Source organism: Muscardinus avellanarius, assembly GCF_963383645.1.
Source record: "Muscardinus avellanarius genome assembly, chromosome: 16".
In the NCBI taxonomy this organism is placed as follows: domain Eukaryota; kingdom Metazoa; phylum Chordata; class Mammalia; order Rodentia; family Gliridae; genus Muscardinus; species Muscardinus avellanarius.
In genome coordinates this window covers 4,076,622-4,095,611 of record NC_137802.1, presented here as the reverse complement: position 1 = coordinate 4,095,611, position 18,990 = coordinate 4,076,622, and the positions used below count along the sequence as shown (strand labels likewise).

Below are 18,990 nucleotides of genomic sequence, written 5' to 3'. Positions count from 1 at the left end.
CACACACTCACACACACACGTTGGCCATCTTGGTGCTACTTGAAGAAGGAATTCGTGCTCTTGGTTCTTGGATGGAGCTTTTTAGGGGCATCCTTTGCTTTTTGACTCTCTGTGCTCAGGCGAGGGCTGATGCCAGGCAGAGGAGACCGAGGAGGGGCCAGAGGCCTCGTGTCCACCGGGGCCAGGACCCCCACCAGACGCTGCTGCTCGACACCCCACCCCGTGACCCCTGCTGTGGCGTGCACAGCAAAACTTCATGTACAAAAGCAGGGGGTCGCCAGCCGCACTCGGGGGGCCGAGACGGGAGGGTCGCGGTTTGCGGCCAGCCTCAGCTACTTAGGCCCCGGCAACTCAGGGAGACCCAGTTTCCAAATAAGAGTCAAAAATAGGGCACGGGTGTAGAAGTTTCCGTTTGCAGTACCGTGAAGGGGGAAAGACCCTGAAGCTGGGGCCTGTGGGGCCGTGCCCTCCCCGCCTCGGCCCAGCTGCCCGCCCCCTGCCGCTCTGCAGCCCGCAGAGGGCCGCGGCTCGTGGAAGTCGGTGGCCCGGCCTCGGTGGGGCTGCGCGCTGACCGCCCGCTGTCCGCCCTCCCTCCCGCAGGCCAGCCGCTGGCGGCCCGCCCCGCCCCGCCATGGACCAGGACTACGAGCGGCGGCTGCTGCGGCAGATCGTCATCCAGAACGAGAACACGATGCCCTGCGTGAGTGGCCGGCCGGCCTCCCCTGCCCAGGGCACGGCCTGGCCGCCCTTTCCCGTCTCCCCTGACTCGTTTCTCGGTCGCGGGCCGCCGGGCGCAGTGACGCCGGCCAGCAGGCCCAGCTCTGGCCTGCGCCTGCTCAGGGCGGCCCGGCCACCCCCGGTGGGAGACGGACACGCAGGACCTGGCCCCTGGCCTTGCTGGTCTGGGGGGCTCCCGGTTCTGCAGACTGTCTTGTGTTGGGGTGGTGGGGTGAGGGCCCGGGAGGCTCTGGTCACCGAGGGTGGAGAGGAGCCTCGCGTGTCTGCGGCCGCGCTCCCGGGCCCGGGGGGCCTCAGGTTGCAAGATGGAGCCCGGCGGGCCTGAGCAGCCTCGGCCTCTTCCAGGTGGCGGAGATGCGGCGCACGCTGACGCCGGCCAGCTCCCCCGTGTCCTCCCCCAGCAAGCATGGGGACCGCTTCATTCCCTCCCGAGCCGGCGCCAACTGGAGCGTCAACTTCCACCGCATCAACGTGAGGCCGGGCGGGGCCGGGCGGGTGGGGAGGGGGCGCCGACCCGGGCTGCATCCTCCGCTCTCCTCCCAGGAGAACGACAAGTCCCCCAGCCAGAACCGCAAAGCCAAGGACGCTACCTCGGACAGCGGCAAAGGTGCGGCCCGCCCCGCCCCGCCCCCTGTGGCCACGCCCAGCACCACCTCTGCGGCCACGCCACGCCCCCTGCGGCCACGCCCAGCACCACTGCGGTCACGCCCCCACTGGCCCGCCCCACCCTGGTGGCCCCGCCCCCCTGTGGCCACGCCCAGCCACAACTCTGCAGCCACGCCCACCCCTGAGGCCCTGCCCACGCGACACGCCCACATCCCACCTCTGCGGCCCCGCCCCCCGCTGACCCGCCCCTCCCATCCCCCGCGGCCCCGCCCCCGCTGACCCGCCCCGCCCATCCGACCTTGGCCCCGCCCCCCGCTGACCCGCCCCGCCCATCCCCCCGCGGCCCCGCCCCCGCTGACCCGCCCCGCCCATCCCCCCGCGGCCCCGCCCGCAGACGGCCTGGCCTACTCCGCCCTGCTGAAGAACGAGCTGCTGGGCGCCGGCATCGAGAAGGTGCAGGACCCGCAGACGGAGGACCGCCGGCTGCAGCCCTCCACCCCCGAGAAGAAGGGCCTGTTCACGGTGAGCGCGGCGGGCGGCGGCGGGCCTGGCACCCGCTCGCCTGGGCCGGCCGGGGCCCTGGGGCTCGGGCGCAGCTCACTCGAAGGTGCCCCCCAGTACTCCCTCAGCACCAAGCGCGCGAGCCCCGACGACGGCAACGACGTGTCCCCCTACTCTCTGTCCCCCGTCAGCAACAAGAGGTGAGCCGGCGGCGGGGCGGGGGTCGCCGGCGGCGGGGCGGGGGTCGGGTCGGGCAGCGGGGCGGGGGTCGGGTCAGGCGCGGGTGCACCCGGCGGGCTCTGTCTCCAGCCAGAAGCTGCTGCGGTCCCCGCGGAAGCCCACGCGCAAGATCTCCAAGATCCCCTTCAAGGTGCTGGACGCGCCCGAGCTGCAGGACGACTTCTACCTCAACCTGGTGGACTGGTCCTCGCTCAACGTGCTCAGCGTGGGGCTGGGCACCTGCGTGTACCTGTGGAGCGCCTGCACCAGCCAGGTGGGCGCCGGCGGGCGGCGGGCGGCGGGCGGCGGGCAGCGGGCGGCGGCGGCTCACCCTCGCTGTCCCCGCAGGTGACCCGGCTCTGCGACCTCTCCGTGGAGGGCGACTCGGTGACCTCCGTGGGCTGGTCTGAGCGGGTGAGTCCGGCGGCTCCCTCCAGGGGCCCGTGGGCGGCACCTGCCAGCTGCCCGCCGGGGCCACCTGGCGCGGCCTCCAGGCGCAGCCAGATGAAGAGTAAACGGCCGGGCTGGGGCGCAGCTCCCGGGGCCAGCGCCCCAGGGTGCCGTCCCTAGTGCTACAGGAGGGGGCTGGGCAGAGATGAAGCCAAGCCGCGCCTGCTGTCGCCCGCAGGGGAACCTGGTCGCGGTCGGCACGCACAAGGGCTTCGTGCAGATCTGGGACGCGGCCGCCGGGAAGAAGCTGTCCATGCTGGAGGGCCACACGGCGCGCGTGGGTGAGCAGCGCCCCCCGGCCCCGCCCCGGCCCCCCGCCCGCGCCCTCACCGCCGCCCTCTGCCCCCAGGGGCTCTGGCCTGGAACGCCGACCAGCTGTCCTCGGGCAGCCGCGACCGCGTGATCCTGCAGCGCGACATCCGCACGCCGCCCGTGCAGTCGGAGCGGCGGCTCCAGGGCCACCGGCAGGAGGTGTGCGGGCTCAAGTGGTCCACGGACCACCAGCTCCTGGCCTCGGGCGGCAACGACAACAAGGTAGGCCGGCGGCGGCGGCGGCGGGCGGGCGGGCGCCCGGGCCGGCCGGGCCTCGCCAACCCTGCCCTGCCCCCAGCTGCTGGTGTGGAGCCACGCGAGCCTGAGCCCCGTGCAGCAGTACACGGAGCACCTGGCGGCCGTGAAGGCCATCGCCTGGTCGCCGCACCAGCACGGGCTGCTGGCGTCCGGCGGCGGCACGGCCGACCGCTGCGTCCGCTTCTGGAACACGCTGACGGGGCAGCCGCTGCAGTGCGTCGACACCGGCTCCCAGGTGTGCAACCTGGCCTGGTCCAAGCACGCCAACGAGCTGGTGAGTGGGCGCCCGCGGGCGGGGGCCGGGACGCGGCGTGGTCAGCGCCCACCCACCGCCGCCCTCGCCAGGTCAGCACGCACGGCTACTCCCAGAACCAGATCCTCGTGTGGAAGTACCCGTCCCTGACGCAGGTGGCCAAGCTCACCGGGCACTCCTACCGCGTCCTCTACCTGGTGAGTGGCGCCGCGGCCGCGCTCCGCCAGGAGAACCCGCGCTCGGCCCGGCCCGGCCGCGGCGCCACGGACACGGCGGGGCTTCTGTCCTCCGCAGGCGATGTCCCCTGACGGGGAGGCCATCGTCACCGGTGCTGGGGACGAGACCCTGCGCTTCTGGAACGTCTTTAGCAAAACCCGCTCGACAAAGGTAAAGTGGGTGGGAGCCGCCCGCCGCCCGCGCCCACGGCCGCCCCCAGCCCCCAGCCCCCAGCGCCCCCCTGTCCCCGCAGGAGTCCGTGTCGGTGCTGAACCTCTTCACGCGGATCCGGTAGAGCCGGCGGCCGCCGCGCAGCTGCACGGAGCCCGCGGCGGGAGGGCGGGAGCGGGCCGGAGCCCCCGCAGTCATTAAACGCCTCGTTGTGACCTGTGCTCCGGTACTTGGGGGCCGGGCCTCCGCCGCACCTCGCCGCCGCCGGAGGACGCGGACCCGCCTGGAGGCGCCCGGCCCGCGTGCATGTGTACATATGTATTTGTGACCCTCGGGTTTGTCTCCGTGTTCTGTCACCGGGCCACAGCCGCCGAGGCTGCGGGCGGCCGCGCCTGCGGGCGGCGGCCATTGAAGTGTGCATTCAGACTGGTCCAAATCTCACTTTGGTTTAAGGGTCTTTTTTATCAAGAAAGCGAGCGTCCGTCCCCACCCAAGTTGCCCAGGTGCCCGGGGCCGGCCCGGCCACTGTGGCCTTGTTGTCTGCGGGTCGCCGCCGGGCCTGGGGCGAGGGCGGGGTGGCGCTGGCATGGCCGGCGGGGATGCTCTGAGCAGGTCGCGGGTGCGAGGAGGGGCGCGGAGGCGCGGGTCTGGCGGTGCGGCTGGAGGAGGGGGGTGGTGGGTGTCGGGAGCGAGGTGGGCAGGTGGCGGGCAGGTGGCGGGCGTCCCGCGGGCTCGGACCGGCCGGCCCCTCGTGCAGGGAGCTCCCGCGGGAGCCGAGGCCAGGTGGGGGCCTGTGGGGCCCTGGACGGGCGAGGGGGACGGGGCGGCCCGGGGGCGGCGGGCTGCGCGGCCTCTGCCCACCCGGCGGGCAGGGCCAGGTGAGCTGTGCACGGCAGGTGCTGGACGTTTACTGGGTTTGGGTTTTGTTTACTTTTTTTATCGTGGTAAAATAAACATACACTGTGCTGACGTGGTGAGCAAGTCGGTGCTTTAGTGCGTTGAGAACTACCCCAAGTTCCAGAAGGTTCTGTCATCTCAAAAGGAAGCCCCTAGGCCGGGCGTGGGGACGCGCGTTCATCCTCCCAGCATCCGGGAGGCTGAGACCGGAGGATCGCGGCTCGTGGACAGCCTCAGCTGCTTAGCGAGGCCTCCACAACTCAGTGAGACCCGGTTTCAAAATAAAGAATCAAAACTAGGCTGGGGCGTAGCTCGGGGGCTGCATGCCCCTGGGCTCCATCCCCAGCACCCCGGCCTGATGCCCAAAGCCGCCCCGGGGCCCTGGTCCCTGCCGCCCCCCACAGGCGGGGCACACGTAAGTCAAGGGGTTGGAGACCCCCTCCCAGCTCAGCAGAAGCCCGGGTGGGGACGGGCAGCCACCACCCGTTGCCGGGATGCGGGCGGCCTTTGTCGCTGTCAACAATGGCCCAGAGGCCTGGGGGCGGGCGCCCGCGGGCACCCAGAGGCAGACATGCAGGCCCTGAGGCGGGAGGCTGCCCGGCCCTGCGTCCCCCTGGGGACCCTGGAGGTGGACTTCCCGGCTCCGCTGTACAGGTGGGTCCTCCGCCCTCCCTGGCAGCCGGGCGGGTGGGACGGGGGCGCCCTTGGGCCCATCCACACCCCTGAAGGCGGCCCAGAGCAGCTCGCGGGCTCGCCAGGAGGCTCTGGACCAAACCCCAGCAGGCAGGGCAGAGCCGGCTGCTGCCCTACTCCTCTCCTCGTAAAGACGTGGCGAGCTGGCGCGGTGGGCACGCCGTGGTCCCGGCACCTGGGGGCTGAGGCCGGAGGGTCACAGGTGCGCGGCAGCCTCAGCTACGCAGTGAGGCCGCCACGGTTGGTGGGACCTCCTTTCAGTATTTTATTTCTGCGTGTGTGGTATGGGGGATGGAACCCAGGGGCATTCTAACCTTGAGCTACACCCCAGCCCTATTTTTAGTCCATTTTGGAACAGGAGGCCGGGCGTGGTGGCGCACGCTTGTCATCCCAGCATTCAGGAGGCTGAGACTGGAGGATTGCAGTTCGAGGACAGCCTCAGCTACTTAGTGAGGCTCTCAGCAACTTAGACCCCGTTTCCAAATGAAGTATAAAACATGGGTCTGGGAGTATAGCCTGGAGGTAGAAAGCCTCTGGGTTCCACCCCAGTACCACCAAAAAAAAAAAAAAAAAAAAAAAAGGAGAAAGTGGGGTAAGATAAGGGGCACACGCCCTGCCCTGCCTGCCTCGGAAGGAGGCAGAGGACAGGTGTACAGACAGCAGGAGGGAGCTCAGAGCCACCCCTGCGGTCTACACCGCGCCTGTGTCTACACTGCTGCGTGGTCTGCAGTGCGGCACTAGGGATGGAGCCCAGGGCCGCACACACCCGCTGGCGGGTGCTAAGTTCTGGGCCATAACCCAGCCCCTAATGTGTGTTTGCCGGTTTGCAGCACTGGGGTTGAACCTGGGGGTGTATGCCTCCGAGCCACACCCCCAGCCACTTTTTTATTTTTATTTTTTGCGGGTCTGGGGATGGAACCCAGGGGCATTCGACCTCCCAGCCACACCCCCAGCCCTATTTTTTATTCTTTATTTTCAAACCGGGTCTCACTGAGTTGCAGAGGGCCTCGCTAAGGAGCTGAGGCTGGCCGCGAACCGCGGTCCTCCGGTCTCAGCCTCCCGCGTGCTGGGATGACACGCATGCACCGCGCCTGGTTTTCATCTTTTGTTTTGGAACAAGGTGTCATAGGTTGCTGAGAACAGCCGCAGCTACGTAGTGAGGCCCTCTGCAACTCAGTGAGACCCTGTTTCCAAAGAATACGTAAAAGTCAGGGCTGAGGGTGTAGCTCCGAGGTCGAATGGCCCTGGGTCCAAGCCTGGGTTGCTGAAGCTGTCCTCAAACTAGGATCCTCCGTCTGAGTCCCACGTGCTGGGGGGCAGCTGTGTGCCCCACCCTGGGGCTGCCGGCAGCTGTAAGAACCGCAGGGAGATGGCGGCACTTTCCCAGCTCCTGCCGCCCCAGGGCCTTTGCACGCGCCAGGCGCCTCTTCAGGGGTCCCTAGTGCCCAGGACAGGCCTCCCCGGCGCAGGCGAGTCGCCTTTCGGGTCTCTGGGCGGGAGGTCAGCCCGGCGGAGCCCGACCCCAGGCGCAGGGTCCGCAGGACCTCGGGCCAGCGCCGGCGCCCAGGCTCAGCCCCTCCCGCCCGCAGCGATGACCACCTGTCCCTGGAGGGGCCCCGCTGGACGCCGGCCGTCAGGCAGGCCACGCGCTGGAAGTTCACGCCGTCGGGGCGCGACGCGGCCGGCCAGGCCTGGTACACCGGCCTGACCACCGCGGACCCGCGCGAGGCCTGGCCCGACCGCCCCGGCCGCGAGGCGCACGCGCGCTGGCGCGGCTGCTACGACCACCGGCGGCGGGGCCTGGCCCCGGGTGAGTGCCGCCCCGGCCCGGCCCGGCCCGGCCCGGCGGGGGGCGACGGCCCGCCCCGCCCGGCCCGACCTCCGCTCCCGCCCGCAGCCTACGCGCAGCGCCTGCGGGAGGCCGCCTGGCACGACCCCGTGCTGCCCGCACAGTACCGCAGCGCGGCCGCGCGATGGGGCAGCGCGCTGTGGAGAGACCGGCCGGTGCGCGGCCAGGAGTACGGTGAGGGGCCGGGGGAGGGACGCCGGGCCGGGGGCGGGGCATCTGGGCCGGACTGCTGAACCCATGGGGGCGGGGCTAGAGGTGGGCGGGGCTAGAGGTGGAGAGGGACTGCCGGGGTCGGTGGGCGGGGCTAGAGGTGGAGAGGGACTGCCGGGGTCGGTGGGCGGGGCTAGAGGTGGGCCGGCCGGGTTGGTGGGCGGGGCTAGGGATGGGGCGGGGCACCTGGGTCGGGCTATTGAATCCATGGGGGCGGGGCTAGAGGTGGGGTGGACCGCCTGTGTCGGGTGGGCGTGGCTAGGAAATGGGGCGGGGCACCTGGGCTGGGTTGCCGAGCCAATGGGAGCGGAGCTAGAGGTGATGGAGAGGAGTCACCAGAGCCAGAGGGAACCGAACTAGAGGAGAGGGACCGCCTGGGTCGGGTGGGCGGGGCTTGGGATGGGGCGGGGCACCTGGGCAGGGTGCCCGGGCCATGGGGGCGGGGTTAGAGGTGGGGCGGAGCTAGAGATGGAGAGGGGTCGCCAGAGCCAGTGGGGGAGGAACCACCTAATCGGGTGGGCAGAGGTAGGGGCAGGGCATCGGGTCGGGTGGGCGGGGCTGCCCGATCCAATCGCAGCGGAGCTGGACCGGTGGGGGCGGGGCCAGAGGCGGGGCGGGGCCTCCTGCTGCAGGCGGAGCTAGGGGTAGAGGCTCAGCTACCCGGGCCGGGTCCAGCTGGGAACGGAGCGGCCAGCCGAAGCCAGGGACCTGTCCGGGATCCCCTGAAGCTGGGGATGGACAGCGGGGTCACCTGTAGCTCGGGAGGGCGGCGCCCTTGACAGGGAAGTGGGGCCCCTGAAGCGAAAGCCTGGCTGGGGAGGCACCTGGGCGGGAGGGCTGCCAGGTTGTGCGCGGCGGGTCCCGCCCGCAGCCCGTGGCCGGCGGAGGGGCCTGACCCGCCGCCCCGCCCGCAGTGGTCAGCAGAGGCCGATTCCCGGCGGAGCCGCCCTGGGCCGCGTCCGACTACGTGCCGCACCTGTCGGCGCCGCAGCGCCCGCGCTACACCACGCAGAGCTACCGGCAGTGGGGCCTGGACCCCCGCCCCGCCCCCCACCAGCGGCCCCCGCCCGGCTACGCGCCCATGTACTGATAAAGGACCTGCTGCCGCCGCCCTCGGCCCGCTCCGCGGGGGGGCTGCGTTGGGGTGCGCTGGCCACGGGCGGGGAGGTCAGGTCGGGCATAAAGGGCGCTAGTGACCAAGGCCAGGGGCCCCGGGGCCCCGGACAGCGCAGCCGCACACAGGCACACGGAGCCAGGCCTCGCAGGGGGCTCTTTATTGGCCCCTCGCAGCGTCCTGAGTCCCAGGCAGCCCTGCCGCCCGCCTCGCCGGGTCCAGCCCCGCGCCCTGTTCTCCTGGTGGGGTCAGGTCAGGCTGTTCTCGGGCCCTGGCAGCACCCGGGGCCTCCTGTCCACCCCGAGGGCTGGGAATGGACTGGAGCTGGGCCCGGGTCACGGGAGCCCGGGGCCCACGCCCCTGCGCACCGGCACAGGTCAGCAGGTCCCCCACCCTCATCCTGCGGGACAGGCTGCCCCGGGCCAGCTGGGAGCGGGGGAGAGCCAGGCAGAGGGGCCTCCGGGAGCCATGGCAGGTGCGTGAAGGTGGTCCAGCGCACAGTTCCCAGAGGAGGGGTCAGGGGCGGTCTCCAGGGTCCCCTGTGAGGAAGGGCGAGGGTGGGTCAGTGGGAGGGCGCCGCCGGCCCTCCCCACCGCTCACCGGGTGCTGGGGAGGAGGGGCGTGACTCACGGTTCCGCAGGCGGATGGGCCAGACCATGAGGCTGCTCAGAGCCAGGGCGGCCGCCACCCCGACGCCACCGGTCACCGCCACCATCACCCAGTGGTAGAACTCCGTGCAGGCGCTGCAGCAGAGCTCCGAGCTGGGAGGGAGGGCAGAGCGTCAGGGGCACCTGGGGTCCCGCGGCCCAGCGGCGGGGACCACCTCCCGTCCTGGCCCTTGCAGGCCCAGGTGGGACCACTTTGTCCCCACCCACCCTTCACAGTATGTCCGGAATCAGCCGGCTCCTTCCCACCGTCAGCTCCAGCTGGTTCTAAGCCAGCATCACCCACCTGGACCAGCCCAGTCCCCTCCACCTGGCCCCAGCTCCCGCGCTCCCCCCAACAGCCGCCAGAGGGCGCGCCCAGCACCGGCGGCCTGGCCCTCAGCCCTGAGAGCCCCACCTCCCTCCAGCCAAGCCAGTACTTGGGAGGCTCACTGAGTTACAAAGGGCCTCACTGAGCAGCTGAGAATGTCCTCCCCCCGCGAGCCTCCGGTCTCACTCAGTGAGACCCTGTTTCAAAATAAAGACTAAAAAACAGGGCTGGGGGTGTAGCTCAGAGGCCAAATGCCCCTGGGTTCCACCCCCAGTACCGAAAAAAAAAAAAAAAAAGAAAAAAGAAAAATTAAAAAGAACAGCCTCAGCCGAGCAGCGAGACCTCAGCTCGCCTCCAGCCCAGCCCACGGAGAGCTGCAAACCACGGGTCACCAGAGAATCCATGTTTGTTGAACGGTCAATAACTGCCCCATGTAAGGACTGGGCAAGTCCCCCTGGCCTGTGGACCCCTCCAGGGGTGGGTCCTTGTCCTCCGCTGACCCCAACCCCTCAGTACCCGTCCCCGACACTCACGAGCAGGGGTGCAGGGTCTGCACGGTCATCACCGCCAGCCCGTTGGCCACCTTATCTGAAAAGCTCATGGCTCCGTACACGAAGGCTCCGCTGTGCTGGGGGACACGGCAGGGTCAGCGTGGGGGGCTCTGGTCACCACCGCCCGGGCCCTGCCCACCAGCCCTACCGTGTGGGCGCCGATGAGGTCGGCGGTCATGGCGAGCGAGGTGACCAGGATGGTGGCGCAGCCCGCGCCCAGCAGCACGGCGGCCCCGTACACGAGCGTGCCCAGCCGCTCGGCCAGCGCCACCCACGCCGCGAAGGCCAGGATCACCAGGAGGCCCGCGAAGTAGGTCAGCTGCAGAGGAGGAGGCGCGGCCGCGTCAGCGCCGAGCTGCCCACGCCCGGCCTGGGCCTCGGAGGGCACAGTGCCTCGGGAGCCCCGGAGCCCTGCAGAGCCCCCGCCCCGCACAGCAGCTGCCGAGATGTGGCCCCTGGCGTCCAAAAGGGGAGTCCAAGCCGGGCGTGGCGGCGCACGCTCGTCATCCCAGCATTCGGGAGGCTGAGACCGGAGGATCGCGGTTCGCGGACAGCCTCAGCTACTTAGTGAGGCCCTCTGCAACCCAGTGAGACCCGGCTTCAAAATAAAGAATAAAAAATAGGGCTGGGGGTGGAGCTTGGAGGTAGAATGCCCTGGGTTCCACCCCTACTACTGCCCTGGGTTCCATCCCTACTACTGTAAAAAAAAATTAAGAATAAGCCGGGCGTGGTGGTGCATGCTTATAATCCCAGTACTTGGGAGGCTGAGACGGGAGGATCGCAGGTTCGAAGCCAGCCTCAGCTACTTAGCAAGGCTCTCAGCAACTTAGTGAGACCCTGTTTCCAAATAAATATAAAAAAGGTCTAGGAGCATAGCCCGGAGGCAGAAAGCCTGCAGTACCACACACAAATAAATAAAAATAAAAACTAGGGCTGGGGGTGTAACTTGGAGGCAGATTGCCCCCGGGTTTTTCCCCCTACACATACTGGGCTCCTGGGACCCCCCAGGCAGTCCCAGAGCCGGGGCCCAGGGCCCGCCCGCCGCGCCCGCACTCACGTTGCGGCCCAGGCGCCTGTTGACCGGCTTCATGAAGAAGGAGGAGCAGAAGCCGCTGAGGTACATCACCAGGGGGATGGTCGCGATGAACCTCTGTGGGGAGGCAGGTCAGGCCGCGCCCGCCCCGCCCGGCCCACCCCGCCCGCGCGCTCACCTTGGGCAGGTGCAGGGAGTAGGTGAGGTACATGGCCATGTAGGTCTGCGACAGGTTCACCACCAGCCGCGTGCTCATGTACAGCAGGCCCACCTGCGGGCGACCCCCAGGCGCGGTGGTTAGAAATGGCCCTGGGGGGCGGGCCGCGGCCACGGTGGGGGAGGGCAGGGGCCAAGTCGTGTCCGCGGGAGTACCCGGTAGGGGGGGCAGGGGCCGTGTCCACGGTAGGGGGCGGGCCGTGTCCACGCTGGGGGCGGGGCCGTGTCCACGGTAAGGGGCGGGGCCGTGTCCACGGTAGGGGGCGGGGCCGTGTCCACGGTAGGGGGCGGGCCGTGTCCACGCTGGGGGTGGGGCCGTGTCCACGGTAAGGGGCGGGCCGTGTCCACGGTAAGGGGCGGGGCCTGTCCACGCTGGGGGGCGGGGCCGTGTCCACGCTGGGGGGCGGGGCCTGTCCACGGCGGGGCGGGCCTGCGGTGTGGCGGCGCACCTGGTAGAAGGCGGGCTCCCGCAGCCAGTGCCTCCAGGGCAGCGGCGGCCGCGGCTCCAGCAGGGCGCTGCGCTCGTCGGGCTCCGGCTCCGGCTCCGGCTCCGCGCGCGGCCGGCGGCCCTCCCGGGTGCCCAGGTGGAAGAGCAGCGAGAAGACGGCGCCGACGCCCACCACCAGCAGGGCCAGGTTCTGGGGGCGCGAGGGGTCAGCGCGGGCCGGGGCGCCCCGGGGGGGTCCCCGCCCGGCCCCCACTCACCCGGAACACCGGCACGTCCTGCGGCCCCAGCTGGCCGCCCGCGCCGAGGTCCGCGGAGGAGCCCTGCAGGTGCAGCAGGAGCCAGGCGGCGCCGAACACCGCGAGGTTGGCCACCACCGTGAAGGCGTACCTGGGGGCGGGGCCTCGCGTGAGACGCCGGGGCGGGGCCTCGGCGGGGCCTCGGCGGGGGCGGGGCCGCGGTGTAGCGTGTGACCCCGCAGGGCGGGGCCTCAGTGTGGGCGGGGCCATGGTGCAAGGTGGGGCCTCGGTGTGGGCGGGGATCATGGCACGGGGCGGGGCTTCGGCGTGGGCGGGGCCTCGGTGTGGATGTGACCCCAGTATGGGCGGGGCCTCAGCATAGAACGTGACCTCGGCGTGGGCGGGGATCATAGCACAGGGCGGGGCCTCCGCGTGGGCGGGGCTTCGGCGTGGGCGGGGCCTCCGCGGAGGGCTGTCTTCAGTGGGATGGGGGGGCCTTAGCCGGGTGGGCAGGCGGAAGCCCTGGGGCCACTTCCTCTGCACCCCGCGCAGGCGCCTTCAGCCCTCTCAACCTCCACAGGGGAGCCCTGCTGCCTCGGTTTCCCTTGCCAGTACCTCCCCAACCGGCTTAGAGCCCGGCTGAGGCCACGGCGGTCTAGCACCGTCTGTGTGCCTCCTGCAGGGAGCCCCTGGGTCGTGCCAGGACTCAGTTTCCTTTTCTGCAGCAGAAACAAAGCCCCCGCGGGCGTCAGGAAGCAGCTGGCAAGCCCTGGGCGTTGCTCAAGGCGGCCCGTCCTCGGCGCCCACATCAGTCTCAGGCCGCGATGGGGAACCCAGAGCCCGGGCGGGGCGGGGGACAAACAGGCCCCGGAGCCAGAGCAGGGCTCCCCGGGAAGGCGCCACTCAGGCCCCGCTTGCAACCCCAGCACGTGGGTACACGGAGACGGGAGGATCAGGGTTCACGGCCAGCCTCGGCTACTTGGTGAGCCCCCCCACCCCCGCAACTTAGTGAGGCCCTGCTTCAAAAAAGAAAGAAAAAATATGGCTGAGGGTGTAGCTCGGAGGTAAAATGCCCCTGGGTTCCATCCCAGGTACTGGAAAAAATAAAAAAATAAAAAAATAAAACCACCAGGGCCTCACTAAGCTGTGACCCTGTGACCCCCCTGTCTAAGCCTCCCAAGTACTAGGATTACAGGCTTGTGCCACCATGTCCAGCTTGAGTCCTATGGCATTAAGAAAACAAACTCCAGCTGGAGGGGGTGTTGCTTAAAACAGTTGTAGCTTGAAGGTAAAACCCCTTGGGTTCAATCCCCAGTGCACACACGCGTACACACACACACACACACACACACACACACACACACACACACCACACACACAATGAGGCCGGGCGTGGCGGCGTAAGCTTGTAATCCTAGCATCTGGGAGGCTGGAGACGGGAGGATCGGGATTCCCCGACAGTTTCAGCTACTTAGTGAGACCCTGTTTCAAAATAAAGAATAAAAAATATGGCGGTGGGGGGGGAGCTCAAAAGAAGAATGCTCCTGGGTTCCATTGTCAGTACTTCAAGAAAAGTAAATTAATCAATTAATTAAAATAAAAAGGTAGCCGGGCGTGGTGGCGCACGCTCATCATCCCCGCGCTTGGGAGGCGGAGACAGGAGGATCGCGCAGGTTCGAAGCCAGCCGCGTGTGTTGGCTTAGGAGACCCTGTTTCCAAATGAAAATGTAAAAATAGGTCTGGGAGAGTAGCCCGGAGGTAGAAGGGTTTCCAGGAACCCCAGTACCACCAAAATAATAATAATAATAATAATAATTATTATTATTATTATTATTATTATTATTATTAAATAAAAAGGTCTGGGGATGTAGCTTGGAGAGAGAACAGTAGAGTCCCCTAAGCTCCATCCTCATACCACCACTAAAAAAAAAAAAAAAGAAAAATCAAAACTTCCCCAGCAATGACAGGAGTAGGGAAGGGGACCCCAAAGGCTCAGGAGACCCGGCTCCTGCCGACCCCTGAGCAGGCCCGCTCGGCTGCGCGCTGCTCCGGGGCCACACGTTACGCGGCGGCGCTGACCGATGCACCGCGGCCGGTACCTGAGGGCCGTGAGCTCCACCTTCTCGTGGTCGCTGGTGGCCAGCTCCGGGATGAGGCTCAGGTGGGCGATCTGCGTGGCGGCCCAGCCGAACTGGAAGACCACGATGAAGGGCGCGTAGTAGAGGAGGGCGGCCCACTCGGGCGTGGCCTCCCCGCAGCCCAGGCACGGGCTGAAGATGAACGGAAAGGTCAGCAGCACGCACGCGGTGCCTGCGGAGGGCGGGAGGGAGGGCGTCACCGCACGGGTCCGGGCCTGGAAACCCCACCCCAGGCCGGCCGGCTGCGCATGCCCGTCACCCCAGCACCCGAGAGGCTGCGACCCGAGGATCGCGGTTCGCGGCCAGCCTCAGCCACTTAGTGAGCCCCTCGGCAACTCAGTGAGACCCTGTTTCAAAATAAAGAATGAAAATATACGGCTGGGGGTGTAGCTCGGAGGCAGAATGCCCCTGGGTTCCATCCCTGGTACCGCAAAAATAAATAAACAAATAAATAAATAAATAAATGCCGGACGTGGTGGCGCACGCTTGTAATCCCAGCATTCGGGAGGCTGAGACTAGAGGATCGCGGTTCGCGGCCAGCCTCAGCTACTTAGCGAGGCCCTCTGCAACTCAGTGAGACCCGGTTTCAAAATAAATAATAATAAATAGGGCAGGGGGTGTAGCTCAGAGGTGGAATGCCCCTGGGTTCCATTCCTAATACCACAAAAATAAAGAAAGAGGAAAGAAAGAAAGAAAGAAAGAAAGAAAGAAAGATGGAAGGAAGGAAAGAAACCTCTCCGACCCCCAACACACACACAAAGTCGTGTAGCAGGGTAGGGGTCAGCAGCCCCCAGGCTCCCTTGTAGCTTAGGGGGAAACAGGCAGAGAGCTAAGGTCTCCCTGAAGTCACAGAGACAAACAGGACAGAGCCGCCACCTGCTGGAGATGGGGAAACTGAGGCAAGGGAGGACGCAAGAGTCCAGAGGTCACAGACCCTGATCCCTGCAGAGGGCCAGGTCTTATCCTAGGACCAGGAGCGGGTGAGGGGCAGGAAGAGCCTGAGGTCACAGGGCCCCTCCCTGCTCCATCCACCCTCTCTCCCTCTGCTCCAACCAAGCCAACCAGGCTCCATCCTGCCCCAGGGCCTTTGCACAGGCTGCCGCCCTCTGCCTGGAATGCTCTGCGCCCTTTACATCTCTGCAAAACCAGCTCCCTTTTGCCCCTGGGCTCAGGGCGAATGTCTCCGCTTGAGGGAAGCCCTCCCTGATCAGCCCGGTGACCGCTGGGCCCTGCTCTCTCCCCTGACGGCCCTCAGCCTCAATCTCTGTGGCCCTGGCCCGCTTTCCTCCTGGTCGCTTTTGGGCAACAGAGGTGACCTCATCCCCACTGCCCACGGCCTCCTTGTGATGGGGAAATGAAACCAGACCGCCCTCGGTCCTTACAAGAAACCACCGTTTCTCTGGAACGGGTGCCTGGAAGGGGGGGACCTGGACAGATTCCTGGGGACCCGGAGGCCGCCGCTGGGCAGGACAGGAACCTCGGACTCTAGTCAAAAGAATGCGCCTCCCTGGCCAGATTCCGCCCTGCGGCTGCCCCGACTTGGGTTAACCATTGTCGGGCCGGCATGCCTGGCTGGGGGATGTCGGCAAGTGACTCTACCTCTCTGGACTCCGGCTTCCAGAACACAGAGATAACGGCAGTTCTCACCTCTTAGGGCTGCCGTGGGGGTAAGAGCCAGTGCGCGCAGCCGGGGCTCACGTGGCTTCCTGCGGCCTGGAATGCCACCGCGCCCCCGACTCCTGCTCGTCCTTCAGGACCCCAAAGCTCAGGCTCCCTCTGTCCTCTACGCCTAGCCCTAGACCACACGACGGTTCAGGTCTGGCTCGGAGAGTCCGCTGGGGTTTTGCTAGAGGAAGGGGCGGGTCCATCCCCGGCACCTGTCTGACCCACACTCACCAAATGAGTTGACACCAGAAAGGCCTGCGCTGGCTTCCTCTCCAACAAAACCCATGGTTCTTTATTTCGTTTTATTTTGCGGTACTGGGGATGGAACCCAGGGCCATTCTACCTCTGAGCTGCACCCCCTGCCCTATTTTTGATTCTTTATTTGGAAACAGGGTCTCACTGAGTTGCCGAGGGCCTCGCTAAGTAGCTGAGGCTGTCCGCGAGCCGCGTCCTCCTGTGTCAGCCTCCCCAATGCTGGGGTTACACGCGTGCGCCACACGCCTGGCTCCAGCCCTATTTTTCTTCTTTCTTTAATTAATTTTTTTGTACTGGGGATGGAACCCTTCAACCTCTGGGCTACACTGCCAGACCTATTTTATATTTTATTTGGGTCCCTTAAGCCAGCGAGGCTGGCTTTGAACCTGCGCGATCCTCCTGTCTCAGCCTCCCAAACCCGGGGATTATGAGCGTGCGCCACCACGCCCGGCATTTTATTCTTTATTTTGAAACCGGGTCTCACTGGGTTGCCGAGGGCCTCACCAAGTAGCCGAGGCTGTCCGCGAACCGCGATCCTCCGGTCTCAGCCTCCCGAGTGCCGGGATGACGAGCGTGCACTGCCATGCTCAGCTGATCTGCTACATCTTGTAAAAAATATCACTCCCAAGGGCCAGGGTCAAAAGATTGCCCCTGGGGGCAAAAAGGCTCCAACTTCACCTCACTTCCAGAAAACCACTGCCAGAATTCCAAGGACTGGACGGAGCCCTGCTGCCTTTTTTTTTTTTTTTTTTGTACTGGGGATGGAAGCTACACTCCCAGCCCCAGTTTTTATTTATTTTGAAACAGGTTCTCAGAGTCGCAGAGGGCCTCCCTAAGTAGCTGAGGCTGGCTTCAAATCAAGATCCTCGGGTCTCAGCGTCCCAAGCACTGGGATGCAAGCCAGCGCCACCATACCTGGCTATTTTATTATTATTCATTATTATGGTACTGGGGATGGAACCCAGGGGCATTCTACCTCTAAGCTACACCCTCAGCCCTATTTCTTACTCTTTATTTTGAAACAGGGTCTCACTAAGTTACAGAGGGCCTCACTAAGTAGCTGAGGGTGGCCACAAACCGCGATCCTCCAGTCTCAGCCTCCCAAGAACTGGGGTGACAAGCGTGCGCCACCTCGTCCAGCTTCCCAGCCCTATTTTTTATTCTTTATTTTGAAACAGGGTATCACTGAGTTGCAGAGGGCCTCGCTAAATAGCCGAGGCTGGCTGCGAACCTGTGATCCTCCGGTCTCAGCCTCCCAAGTACTTGAAATCACCATTGAAATCACCAGCAGGTCCTGAATGCCAGGACCGAGTCAGCAGAGACAGTCAACCGAGTCAGCAGAGACAGTCAACCGTTAATCTCCAGGCCCCTGGGGTGGGGAGAGGAGACCCAGCAGGCCGCTCCCAGAGCCTTATCAGAGCCTTATCAGAGAGCGCAGGGCAGGACCGCCAAGCCCTGAGGGCCCGGCCTCCTCCCCTCTCCTGGTGTCTCCACAGCCAGCCCCTGAGGGTCCCCACGCCTGGCCAGACCTCAGGCTGAAAGAGCACAGACCCCATCCAGCTCTCCAACCCCCAAAGCACCAGGGATGCCCCAAACAGGGCCGGACAGGGGTGCTCAGGGGAAACCGAGACACGGGGGGCTCTGGACAGCCTGAGCCCCTCCCCCAGACACAGCTGTCCTGCAAGGTCACCCATCAAGGCAGGCAGGGCGGTCAGGCGGGGTCAGACAGACAAGCAGAAAGTGCTGGGCGGCCGACCCAACCCGGAGAGGGTTTGAGATTCCCGGGGTGGGGGGGTCCGACAGGAGGATCCCGCAGACAGACGGCTGGAGGGGCCTCGCAGACAGACAGACAGATGGACGGATGCAGGATGGGGTGGAGGCTGGGACACTGGGCAGGTGATCTGACAGAGATCGGTTATGGGACCGATGGATGGGGAGGCTCGGGCCTTGGGACAGAGGATGGGGAGGCTCCGGGTCCTGGGAGAGAGGGATGGGGAGGCTCGGGCCTTGGGGCAGACGCTCCGGCCTTGAGACAGAGACGGATGGGGAGGCCCGGGCCCTTGGAGCGGAGGACAGGAGGCTCCGGGCCCTGAGGACAGAGGATGGGAGGCTCCGGCCTTGGGGCGGAGGATGGAGGCTCCGGCCATGGGGAAGAGGACTGGGGCGGAGGACGGAGGCTGGGGCCCTGCGCACAGCGGGGAGGCCGGGGCCGGCGCTTACCGACCAGGTGCCAGGCCTTGCGCGGGCCGTAGCGGACGCAGCGGCCGGCGGCGCGGTCGGCCTCGTAGCCCACCAGCGGCGTGCACAGCCCGTCGGCCACCTGGCCGAGCAGCAGCAGCAGGCCGGCGGCGCGCGAGCTGTAGGCGCGCACGGAGTGCAGGTAGAGCAGCAGGTAGGTGAACCACATGGACGCGCACAGGTCGTTGAGGAGGTGGCCCACCGCGAAGCTCAGCCGCGCGCCCAGGGGCAGCGGCGCCGGCCCCGCGCCGGCCGTCGGGGGCCCGGGGCCCATGGCGGGCGGGGAGCTGCGCGCGGGCCGGGCCGCGTCCTCCGCGCCGCCCAGGCGCCTCTGCCGCAGCCCGGCCCGCGGCCCCGCGGAAGAGGAGCGGAGCGGGCGGGAGGGCGGGGCCAGCCCGGGAGCGGCGGCCGTCTCCCCCAACCAGAACCGCGCGGCGGCACCAGGCGACCAATCACCGAGGCGCGGGGCGTGGCCTCTGCGGCCCGGCGGCCCTCGGCGCTGGGCGCCCGCGCGGTCCTAGCGCCGAGCGGACTTTCTCGGGGGCCGGCGGGGCGCTCGGCCGCGGCGGGTCGGGGGCAGATGGGGAGGCGGGGACCCCTGCCGCCCACCCGGGCGCCCGCCCGGATCTACCCCGACCTACCCGCAGTGTGACCGGGGTTAAAGCGGACCCGGGAGGACGGGGTGGGATGGAGCGCAGGTGGGCGGGCTCCGGGGTCCGGTGACTTCCTGGGCCCCAGCGAGCCAATG

The 18,990-nt window shown here is 67.2% G+C and overlaps 3 protein-coding genes across 5 annotated transcripts; 2 read left to right on the top strand and 1 right to left on the bottom strand.

The window, feature by feature from the left end:
• Window positions 1–631: 631 nt before the first annotated feature.
• On the top strand, window positions 632–3,848 carry FZR1 (fizzy and cell division cycle 20 related 1; the record flags this gene model as incomplete). 3 transcript variants are annotated; one of them, XM_080712561.1, is made up of 13 exons in its annotated part: window positions 632–700; window positions 1,084–1,209; window positions 1,282–1,345; window positions 1,739–1,866; window positions 1,963–2,045; window positions 2,155–2,338; window positions 2,413–2,478; window positions 2,693–2,795; window positions 2,864–3,048; window positions 3,125–3,358; window positions 3,430–3,534; window positions 3,632–3,724; window positions 3,807–3,848. In XM_080712561.1, the coding sequence occupies 13 exons, from the start codon at window positions 632–634 to the stop codon at window positions 3,846–3,848; spliced, it is 1,482 nt and encodes a 493-aa protein (XP_080568687.1). The 3 variants fall into 3 exon arrangements, with proteins under 3 accessions (XP_080568687.1, XP_080568686.1, XP_080568688.1); XM_080712560.1 differs by having other exon boundaries at window positions 3,632–3,733; XM_080712562.1 differs by lacking the exons at window positions 1,963–2,045; window positions 2,155–2,338.
• Window positions 3,849–5,192: 1,344 nt separating this feature from the next.
• TEKTIP1 (tektin bundle interacting protein 1) lies at window positions 5,193–8,970 on the top strand (the record flags this gene model as incomplete). Its single annotated transcript, XM_080713915.1, has 4 exons — window positions 5,193–5,275; window positions 6,904–7,337; window positions 8,288–8,456; window positions 8,766–8,970. The coding sequence occupies 4 exons, from the start codon at window positions 5,193–5,195 to the stop codon at window positions 8,968–8,970; spliced, it is 891 nt and encodes a 296-aa protein (XP_080570041.1).
• A 33-nt stretch (window positions 8,971–9,003) lies between these two features.
• Window positions 9,004–18,516, bottom strand: MFSD12 (major facilitator superfamily domain containing 12; the record flags this gene model as incomplete). Its single annotated transcript, XM_080713914.1, has 10 exons — window positions 9,004–9,026; window positions 9,088–9,248; window positions 9,996–10,090; window positions 10,162–10,332; window positions 11,071–11,163; window positions 11,225–11,317; window positions 11,712–11,900; window positions 11,968–12,097; window positions 14,046–14,256; window positions 18,225–18,516. The coding sequence occupies 10 exons, from the start codon at window positions 18,514–18,516 to the stop codon at window positions 9,004–9,006; spliced, it is 1,458 nt and encodes a 485-aa protein (XP_080570040.1).
• Window positions 18,517–18,990: the final 474 nt, after the last annotated feature.